The 11,211-nt window shown below is 38.5% G+C and overlaps 2 protein-coding genes across 4 annotated transcripts in view; one reads left to right on the top strand and one right to left on the bottom strand.

Annotated features, from left to right (window-relative positions):
* LOC129107893 (pro-cathepsin H-like) overlaps positions 1 to 11,211 on the top strand; it is a 243,842-nt gene that overhangs the window by 47,279 nt on the left and 185,352 nt on the right. The gene's annotated exons all lie outside the window — the stretch shown is intronic.
* Positions 399 to 11,023, bottom strand: zgc:162879 (ras and EF-hand domain-containing protein). 2 transcript variants are annotated; one of them, XM_054619488.1, is made up of 17 exons: positions 10,713 to 11,023; positions 7,766 to 7,918; positions 5,987 to 6,077; positions 5,545 to 5,640; positions 4,592 to 4,669; positions 4,394 to 4,509; positions 4,218 to 4,286; positions 3,095 to 3,176; positions 2,883 to 2,953; positions 2,594 to 2,783; positions 2,405 to 2,506; positions 1,449 to 1,593; positions 1,279 to 1,360; positions 1,029 to 1,143; positions 832 to 945; positions 644 to 720; positions 399 to 562 (listed from the first exon to the last, which is right to left on the bottom strand). In XM_054619488.1, the coding sequence occupies exons 1-17, from the start codon at positions 11,021 to 11,023 to the stop codon at positions 460 to 462; spliced, it is 1,995 nt and encodes a 664-aa protein (XP_054475463.1). In that variant the 3' UTR covers positions 399 to 459. The 2 variants fall into 2 exon arrangements, with proteins under 2 accessions (XP_054475463.1, XP_054475464.1); XM_054619489.1 differs by having other exon boundaries at positions 2,633 to 2,783; positions 10,713 to 10,949.

Genomic DNA, 11,211 nt, shown 5'->3' with positions numbered 1-11,211 from the left:
ATGAATAACACTTTCAACATCACAATTCTAAAAAATTTGATCAGTGCTCCAATAACTGAGACTGCAATATAATAATGATTACACTGATGCTTAATAAAATGTTTCAAAAATATACTCTATCTTTTTCTCTTGATTTCTTAAGGACCAAGTTTTGTCTCAAAGGGGAAAAAGGTATATTCATTAAAGGTATATTCATCCTTATTTAATGTCATAAAATGACTAAGAAAATAAATAAAAAAATCTAAGAATAGTAAGCATGATTACATTACGTACATTTATATTTGTAAATGTGCAATTTTCCAAAAATAGAAATCTTCACTTTGATCAGAGAATTTACATTTATGAAAATATATTAAAGTTAATAGTCCAAAGATAAAAGTGAGAAAAATTATGTCTGTCACAAAATAGAAATCACTTGGTGTCCTTCATTGCTCCACCGTGTCTACTGATATCAACCATCTACAGTCCACAGCAGGCGTTGATAGTCTTCTTCGGGTTGGATTGACTCAGTCTGACCCGAGAGTCTGACTGCCGCCTCAGTTTGACATTTTTCTTCACTTCTCTGCGGGAGTGGAAAACAAGTCTAAGTGTTGCCATGGTTTGTGAAGAATAACTCAAACTCTCTTTCTCTCTGGCCTCCTACCTCGCTAGATGAAGCACAGTCTCCACCACGTTGGTTCCCTCTTTGGCACTCGTTTCACAGAACAAGGCGCCGTATGCCTGCAAGCAAAGCATCGACATACCTGACTGAAGTCAAGTTTATTTAGACACCTGGGAGGCCGGGCGTCTGTATAAACACTTTTCTATCAGATGGAATGAAAGGTTACACACCTTGGCCAACTTCTCTCCGTGCGAACTGCTCACACAGCTCCCTTCTGGAAGCTGCTCTCGCAGGTCCACCTTGTTTCCAATAACACACATGGGGATTTTCTCCTCCGTTGAATCCTGTATAAAACATTGGAAAGTATATTCCTGCTCTAAGGCGCTTTTTTTTGTTGTCACTTATCCAATATTTGTCAATCAGTTACCTGAATCTGATCCACCCATTCTCTGACGTTGAGGAAGCTGCTTTCTGAAGTGACATCATAGAGGAGCAGGACTCCATGAGCTTTACGAAAATAAGACCTGGCGATACTACGAAACCTAAAGTCAAAAGATATACAGTGAATTTTACATTCTTCAGTCATTATCTAAAAAATGTGGCACGTTTTTATTGATAATACCATGTTTTTCATGTTGCTACTTCCTTGATTAACACTATGAAAGTGAGTGCAATACCTCTCCTGTCCCGCTGTGTCCCATATCTGCAGGCTCGTCTTCTCTCCATCCACAAGCATCCTCTTTATTTGGAAATCCACTCCTGATAACCAAAAAAGCAGATTTAAACATCCAATCTCAAGAATGTGTCAGTGTTTGATGAAACGTGATGTGTTTTCTGTGGCACTTACCCAGCGTAGTCTGGATGTCTCCCCTGAACTCATTGAGCGTCAGTCTCAGCAGGAAGCTGGACTTTCCAGCTCCTGCGTCTCCGGCTAAAACCAGACGGTACATTGGAGAGGGTTCCTCAATTTCCTCTATGTTGGCTTCTAAAGGCTTCAGAAATGCAACAAAAGATCACAAGCTTACCCAATTTTTGGGGGGGAAATCCGTTTGTGCCATTTATTATAAAGAAACAGTAAGCATTAATTTAGTGGAGTGTTAATAATAACTCTTAAACTAAGTAGTTTGCCTTAACTCATAGGCCTGGGTTATAGTTTTAACAGAGCTTTCCATTACGTGTCAGTCTTTGTCATTATACGGTTATCACCTATCTAGGTTCTATACTTCACTTGATGACAAAAGAACAAACTCAATCTGCTGATGGAAATTGTGAGATTTGATATAAACCTCCAGAAAAACCTAGTAATTGGACTTTGGGTTGCCTCCATGTCAACATTTTTTTGTTTTGTTTGTACAGCATTTCAGTAACCCTATTTCCACATGTAATTGATATGCACACTAAAATATAGACATTTAAATGGCAGACCAAACAACAGTTATATGCAGCTTGCTAACATGCTCACATTGACAATGCTGATGCTTTTCAAGTTAAATGTTTACCATGTTGACCGTCATGTTGGCATGGTAACATTAGCTAATTAGAAATAAACACAAATGCTGATGGACTAGTGAAAAACGTTGAACTGATGATGCTGCTACATCAGTGGTTCACAACTGGCTGGTCGCAACATAAATCTGAGGGGTTGTGAGATTATTAACAGGGGAGAGAGCAGAAAAAAAACATATTTCAGCTACAGAAACTTCTGCTTATTATTTTTTTACTTTCCTCATTTTTTTCTAAATAACTGGCAAAATTTTACTTCTTTGGAACTACAAATCACTTTGCATTAAAAAGCCATTGTACCTTAGTGGAAAATGCAGACAAACGTCTTCGTAGAGATGACGCAATAGAGTTGGCCTTGCTAGGAGCCATCGAGGCTGCATCTTCAGATTTCAGTTCTGATATCTGTAACAGACAGACAGAGTAAATAATCATTTAAAGTTGTCACAGGCATTACATGGCCCACTATTTAGACCTGATGTGTGCTCTGACCTCCACATCAGATGGGACACATGAGTAACTGTGGTGCACCGTTTCAACCGAGTCCCTGCTGTCCTCGCTGTCGTAATCACTGCCTGAGTTCTCAGCTGTGTCCATCGGCAGCGAAACTCCACTGTCCAGGTACTTATCAGCCCAGGTGGCCACATGAGAGTAGGTTGTTTTGCTGGGATCCTGCTCCGGGCTGCAAGCACAAGACACACGCTTGCTTTAGCTGGGACAATTTAATTCACCAAGAGATCAATCCAAAGATTCACACCAGTGTGTGAAAAACTTTTTATACCTGCCATGGTTGAGTGTGCTCTGTCGGAGGGGCTTCATCCGTCGGGCTGGGATTTCATTTTGGGGAGACAGCTGTTGAGCAGATTAGGAATGTCAGGATGTCAGAATGTTTTTCTTACACTTGAACTAGTGAAAGCAATTTACTGTAAGTTTTTATCTGATGTAGAGCCAGTGGGTATAAGGAAATATGTCATCAACAAACAAAGGACTCACCCTCCTTTTAGCTGCAACCGCTTCACTGGCCAACGCAGAGCGGAGCCCGTCGTTACTGTCATACAGCTTTTTGTTTGTTTCCCTAATGATGTGTTCAAGGAAATACAAGACTGAGTCACATGCATGTGCAAACCTTTACTTCCTTAGTACTGTTGTATGGTAAACAAGTTGTATTGACAATTCAAGGAGTGTAGTTGTATGTGGTTTAACTTAACCTGGATGGTATTTTACAGACTGGACAATGCAGCGTGAGAAAACATTTACACAAAAAGAGCTCACAAAAGTATTCACAACAAATATTTGTAAACCTGCATTGTTTTATGCACCTCAAGTAGTCTGCATTGCGCAGTAAACACATTAAACCCTGTTCTTCTGGTAATCCAAGTATGTTAATAAAGTGGTTCATACATTATGCTATTTCACTTTAGTAAGCATATTATTTAATATAACAAGTGGTTTCTAACACACGTTATTGTAGCTGCACAGAGAAGAGGCCTTTTTAAAATGTTCATTAACCTTCAGTATTTGTTAATAATTATAATTTCTCCAATGAGGACATATTTTATTAATTCATTATTTCACTCATTATTTGTTTATACCAAAGCCTCCGTACATGGGTGCCCACAATAGTTATAGTTGTTAAAAATAACATTATATCTGTTCACAGTTCCTTATAGTGTGTTACAAACCATTTATTACACTTTTATATTTAGCTTATAAATGTTAAATAAGGGGCAGTTAAAGAATTTGCAGATTAACCTTTTAAAGTAAATTTGTAGTGTCTGTTTTTTGTCTTTTAAAGAGCCCCACAAACAAAATTAAACTAACATCTACTGTATTTCGGTGGCAGCCGAAATCTCAGAGATCTTCAAAGCCTGAGCAATTAAAACCAGAACTATCCTGCTTGGATAGACAGTGCCAGAGCAACATGGCAATGGAAGGATTTCTTTCTAATTTTGGTGAACCAAGCCTTAAAAATAAAGGATGGTAATTATCAACATTTTATGATAACACCGAAACAGTTGACACTAAAATGACTTGATGAAAAAAAATGACATGATGAAAAAAAATAATCAATTACTCAGTATCCAAATAAGACAGCTTTATCAAGTGAAAGACTTACTGGAGAATCTGAATCTGATTGGAATATGACTGGTATTCCATAACCATCCTCTTCAATTCATCTGTTTCTCTGTAAAGAAATACAATCCACATGTTCTGCTGATGTTGTACTGGAAGCTGGATCATATTTTGTGTCCACAGACATGAGCTGAGCTGAGCTTAAACACACTGCCTCACCTTTCGTGTTGAGCTTTCTGGTCCGCGTACATGTTCTTCAGCTTGTCCAGCTCTGAGTGCAGGATGGCGGTCTCTGTCTGGGCTTGCAGCAGAGAGGTTCGCAGGTCCTCATTTTCCTGTGAGGCGATTAAGTGAGTAACCGGAACAATTCTACACAACTTACATGTGACTTGTTGTGACAACTAATACATGATGTACCTGTGAGAGATTACCGATCTTTCTGTTCAGTCTGTCCACATCCTCCTTTGAATCGTTGAATTCAGATTCCTTTAGGCTCTTGAGAATGAACATTTACACAAGCATTTTGTTAAACAGTTTTAGATGTTGATTAGCCAATGTGTTTTAGTAAATTAAAAAAAGTCAGACCTGCGTTACAGAGTTCTAATTATATACCCCACGAGTGAAATTGCGTTTAGATTGTTTTATTAACTCTATAATGTAGAGACAATGGGAAGGTTTGCTTCATCTAAGTAATGAATAGAATACTACTGGCATGCAATCGATAGCTTAAGTAACAGTGTTTACACTCTCTGTGGAAATGGCTTTCCAAGATGTGTGTTTTCCTGAAAAGGAGAAGCCTTTCTTTAAACTGCTCGATATCGGTCCTTGCAATCTGCAACTATGTATGCATTTCTACCAAGTATATCATTTCACTAGCACTTGGTTGGAGTGTTGAACTTAAACTCAAACACAGCCCCCCCTCAGATTTTGATTACTGATATTCATGTGTGTGTTGTAGCAGAAAAGACATGAATGTACATGTAGCTGGATTTAAGGCATAAACAATAGGAGCTAGCTTGGCTACTGAGCTAACAAGCAAATTCCACAAGTTGTTAACATGCAGCGTCTTATCAAACATGACCCTCTAGGCCTGGCTTTGCACTAACTGCATCTTAGCAACATCCCTAATTTCTCAGTCTGACTCCCTCTTTCATATTAGCTGGACATTAGATACCAGGTATTTATAGGTCTTTAAAGGTGGTCTTTGAAAGGTCACCCTTAAAAAAAAAAATGGGAGAAATTTGGAAAACACTTTCTCTGTCTGTCAAGTGCATCAAAAATTAAGCCAGAGCTGCTTTCCTCCCCCTTTTTCATACAATCTATTTAGTGTGAAAGAACAAAGTAAATGCATGTTGTGTGGAAAAACCTACCTTTAACAGTCTGTCCACAGTTGCATGCAGGTCTGTGACCTCAATCTTGTGCTTCCTCTGCACGGACGCCATAACTCCTTCCATTTTTTTACGCTCCTACAGACATGAAACCAAAGTAGTTAGAGGTGCAGACCGGCTCAGGCCTTAAAGAGGGGCTTTCATCTGCCTATACAGAGGCTCTTTGTGAGGAGACATGTAACCTGCTGCTATGTGCTGCACCACACATATGCAGGTAGCTCACAAGAACCCGTGAGGTGAAATTTTTCCTTTGCTTTGAACAATTGTTTTTTTTTATGTCCATTTCTCAGTGTACCACTTGTTGATGAAATGCAGCTGTTTTTACAGTAGCCACTTCATTCGGTTTGATATATTTCACTTTCTATAAATATTAGCGGTAAATCACAGGAGCAATCATCTACTGAAATGCATGTATCAGACTCACCTCGTCTCTCACCCTCTGCTCGGTTTTGGCAAGCTGCTGCTGTATATCGTCCTCCAGTTCTACCAGCTGACTGTTGTTCATCTCCTCAGCTCTATTTGAACAGAAAAGAATGTTTAAGTTTGTGCTGGCAGTCTCACTGCTGCTGAAGCAAAGCCGATTTTCCAGCAGAAGTCCAAGAGATGACTACAGCAGGGATAAGAAGAAGAATCGATTCACCTACTATCCATGTGTGAATTCTACCTGACTGATTTGATTTCAAACGTTGCCAACGCTCTGCTCATGTCAGACAACACATGAACCAACCAGAGTGGAGGGAGGGACAGGCTCCACAGGTGTGCTACATGTTGTCTGTGAGGTTTCTCAATAAGACCTCACATATATTAGTAATATTTAGTTTGGTATCCGTTTTATGCCAAGATACCAAAGGTCTGTTTATTTCCACAAAGTGGAAATAAAGGTACAATAGCTGGCTATATATCCAGTTTAAAGAGGACTAAAAGAACAAAGCAGAGCAGCACATTTATGTCTTCCTACTTCCTTGAATAAGGAATGTCACCTTTCTCATGCCGTGTAGTTACTGAACCACAGAGAGCTGAACAAAAACAGCTTAGACACAAGGTTTATTCCCATGTATAGGAGTGAAATTCAATAGTCGACTAAAGGTATTATGTGAGGGGTAACTTCACAGATTTACTGTAAGGGAAATAAAAAAAAGACTTAACTCGCATAATAAAACCTATAATATCTACAATCACTGTTCAGCTTGAATATCAGTAACCACTGTGATTACAGTCATTATAGTTATCTTTTCTCTGCTGCCAACTACAACTACTACTACAACTAGGGGTTACCTCAGGACAATATTATTGAATACTGCTCATACATTATTGTGTTCATACAGTTTGTCAGCTGACAGGTGGCATATTAATTTACAGCAACAGGAGAAGGGCCCAATAATAGTTAGACTTGAACTGATATTTACATTGAATCATTATAGGATTGCCTATAGTACCAAATCACAGGGAATAAGTAAATATGCCTGATTTATTTTGAGCCGATCTCCTTAATTTCCATAACAAAGAAAAAAGCTCTGATAAACACACTGGATGATACATGTCCAACAAATGGCAGACAGGCAAAGTCAACAACTAGGTGTTAAAAGGTTGACGCTCTTGTAGCTGAAGACACATTTTTCTCACTGGTTGGTGGAGACCAAAACAGAGATAAAAGGTAAGTGAACATTGTATTTAGGTTTGTCTGATGGCCTGGAAATTGTCTGCTAACATGTAAACTATAAAGGCAGAAATGTCAGTTGTGTACCAGTCTGCTTGTTGTGATGTTTTTCTGTCCTCTAGTCTAATGGACTGAAATCAATTAATGCAGCTTTAAGTCTAATAGGTTATCCCAGTAGATGCTGTGGATTTTAGGGAATAAAGTTACAGGGTTTGTCCACCGTTTCTATGGTTTACAGCCAGAAGAGGGCAGCAGTTCAACACTGCTCTGTAGTTAAAATAAATCTACAGTCAGTTAGGTTGCAGTAATCTGTCCAACAAGTTTCATTTTAAACATTCACTTTCAAATGCTAATACTAAATGTCACTGCTCACATTATAGCCACATGAGCCGGGTGAATATCATTATTAACCACTGTGTGATGTGGTTTATTGTTTAAATAATGGGCCTTTATTTCATAATCATTCTGTTTCTTTCTATTTCACAGGTCACGTATTCTAAACTGTACTGGTCTCACATAGTCAAAAAGGCTGACAGTTACCCTCACCGCTTCATGCTGGTCTCCAGCTGTTCACACTCGAGTCTGTTGTCCTGGCTTTGACTGATCAGAGAGTGGATGATTTTCTCATACTGCTGTAGCAGGTTTGTGTTTGCAGAGGAGTGAATGGTCTGGTAAAGATCAGCCAGCTGCTCCCTGAGACTGTGGGAGGAGAACAAATAGTTACAGCAATGAGCCGGTCAGTGGCATTTTTATAGGCAGCATACCAAAAGTCTTTCTTTCCAGGATCAAATACTCAACTCCTATAGGCCTGACAGGTGAATGTTAAAGGTGGAAGTTTCAATGTGGGAAAAAGAATCAAACATAAATATACGACTTCTCACACCAATCATGCAACATGATCCAAATTTTAATCTTCACTCAACAATAGGGCTTAGGGCTCAACACTCTGCTCAGAGTTGGACATGTGGAGTACCGATTGTTATTTGATAACCATGAACAAGTGAAAGGGGCAAGGACATTTTTCTTTTTTATGATAAAAAACATTAATTGTTGAACCCTACATACTATGATTTTTTTATTCCAAACATACTGTGGTGTGACTTTTTCTACTACACAATGACATTCACACACTGTACTCATACATACTGTACTATAACATTCGTTTAGGACATACTATAGTATAACATCTTTTTACGACATACTTTACTATGTCATTGTTTTAGGAAACACTATACTTTGCATTTTTTATGACATATCCTACTGTGACATTACTTTATGGCATTTCTATAGCATACTACAGTGTGACTTTTTCTTTTGTTTTCTATTTCGGGCATGCAACTCAAAAAATGATTATCTGAATAACGGCTTTTTCTAAAGCTTAAAAACAGGTTCTTTGGCAAAAGATGAAAAAAAACTGGCGACGCTTAGCTTAGTAATTGCACTGCCTTTTAAAACTGAAGTTAGAATACAAAATGACGCAATGAAGAAGTTCCCCAAGTTGCAAATGCCCTAATACAGGCCTAGGAATGAGGTGAATACTATGACTTTCGTGTGACAAACTGTACTTTTTATATGACATTTTTATGGCATGAAATAGAGCTTATCTTTTTTGCATTTTGTACAACTAATCATTTTAATAACATATTTTCTGGCATACTATGCTATGACTTTTTTGACATTTTTATGACAATTTGTATTATCTTTTTTATGGTATACTAAATTACGACTTTCCAAGGCTCAACAGTAATAATTGTCCGATTGCCCAGGGCAAGAGAAATGCCATGTTGGGCTAGTAAATCTAACAACTCACTTGCCTGACTAGAATTGAACACAGTGTTTTTTCCGGAGCTGAGGATGGAAGTTGCTAAGGAGTGAGCCATCTCACTTCTGTCTAATCAATGTTGAGAGTTGCAAAATCAAAGTACAGATTGTTATTTGATAACCACCAATAAATATAGCAATTTGTACGGCGACGAGTGAAAATTGACTTTGGCTCTTTTCAAACAACGAAAAAGAAAACTAATGTTGAGCCTGCAGCATCTAGTGCCAGTAAAAGATTTGAATTAAATCAAATAAACAGATGCAGTGTGCTGAGGCCTTTTTTTTTTTTTTTTTTAGCAAATTGTAGAATTAAGATTATTGCATAACATTCTCCAAATTTATAATTTGACAGAAACAACAATTTATAAGAAACATAAAAGTCACTGTGTTTGAATCCCACAGAGGATCCTCATTAGCACCACACCATTTGGCTCAGCAACAGGTGAATGAGCATAAAACTCCTTTTCTCATCATTTTACAGACATAACTGTGAAAATATAGTATAAGACCTGAACAGCCAGGTAGCACAACAACCAAAATAATGAGCACAGTCTAAACTTCTCATGTATTAAAATCTGCCAAAACAACTATTTAAAACTATTTACAAATCTGACTCTCCCACATTTTCAAATCAAAGCTATACAACAGCTTGAATTTGCATTTTGTTATCATCAGCTACCTTTGATATTCATAAACTCCCATACAGACCCAATACATGTACGGCATCTAACATCCATCTGAACTCTGATTAAAGTCAGGAAGCTTTCATTTACTAAATCCTTTGACTGTCAATTATGGCATAATCATTTCTGTAGTTTGTTTCTCCTCCTCCTAACTGTTTATTCGTTTGTCTTGACTATAGCACATCACTTGGCCAACTGAAACTCAGTAGAAAGGCCTGCCAGTAGACCTTGAGTTATTGTAATTAATTGTATGTATTTTATATATCTTTTACATCTTTAGGCGCAGGCTGAAAACTCACCTCTTCAAGAAGTACTACCCTGAGCCTTCCTCGTAGCACTTATTGCACTCGTATTAGTTGTTGCACTTACTGTATTCGTATCAGTTCGCTGCACTTATTGAATTCGTATTCGTTTACTGCACTTATCCTATTCGTAGTAGTTTGTAGCACTTATTGTATTCGTATTAGTCTGTTGCAATTATTGTTTTCGTAGTAATCTGCCTCTGCACTATACTTTTGCTCTGGTTTATGCTTTGAGATGCTTGTTTAAGAAAGGAGATGCACTTATGACTTCTGGTGACTAGTAGTTCTCTTGAATACCTATGTTGAATACACTTCCTTATCTCTTTGGATAAAAGCGTCTGCTAAATGACTGTAATGTAATGTAATGTAATGTAATATAAACTTGAGGGAAAGAGTTAAAGAAAATAATAGATTGTTCATCAGTTGACTTTAACAAAAAGGTGGTTTTGGTTTCAAACCAGCGTTGGTCACTGTTTCCATTACCCACAGGATTCACAGTCACACCTGTAACACTGTAACATGATGTTGTGCTCTGAGGCAGATCCGTTACAGACACATTAAACAGTGACGTGTATCTTTTGTGTTTGGGTTCCTGAGTCACCAGTCAGCACCGTGAATGAAACAAATCCACGTTTTAGTTAGTTAATGAAATAAGGAAATAGGAACCAGGAACAGGTGTGGGTTTACCTTTCAGACAGCACACACTCAGCATCTATCCTGCCTTCAAACTCTTCCCACGGACGGCCTTGGCTCCGGGACGCACCGGTGCCGAAAGACCCAAAGTCCAGAGTCTCCGAGACCTCCTGGAACCGGGACGAAAACATGTGGTAGTCGATGCATCCGTCCGAGTCCGGGTCGAACTTGTCGAACAGAGTCCTGGTCTCCGAGTCGGACACGTTGAGCTCCCGACAGACCACGGTGAAGTCCTCGTACTCTATTTTACCAGACTTGTTCACATCACAAGCCGAAAATAACCTCTGAAGACTGGGTCGCTCCATGTTTTAATTAAAGAAAAAACACATAGAAAAGCATATAAAATGCAAAGTTAAAAATCAACCCTGCTTTTCTCTGGCAGTGAACTGGCTGCCAACCAAAATAAAAGTGTCACAAAGGTACTTTTGGAGCCACTCATTGGTCCAGATCTCAGTGTAGGCGGGTATCATCAGAATTAATGGACCCAATGTGC

This window comes from Anoplopoma fimbria, chromosome 19, assembly GCF_027596085.1.
Source record: "Anoplopoma fimbria isolate UVic2021 breed Golden Eagle Sablefish chromosome 19, Afim_UVic_2022, whole genome shotgun sequence".
Lineage (NCBI taxonomy): Eukaryota > Metazoa > Chordata > Actinopteri > Perciformes > Anoplopomatidae > Anoplopoma > Anoplopoma fimbria.
Note: the sequence above shows the minus strand (reverse complement) of the source record. Positions and strands in the feature narration are given on the sequence as shown.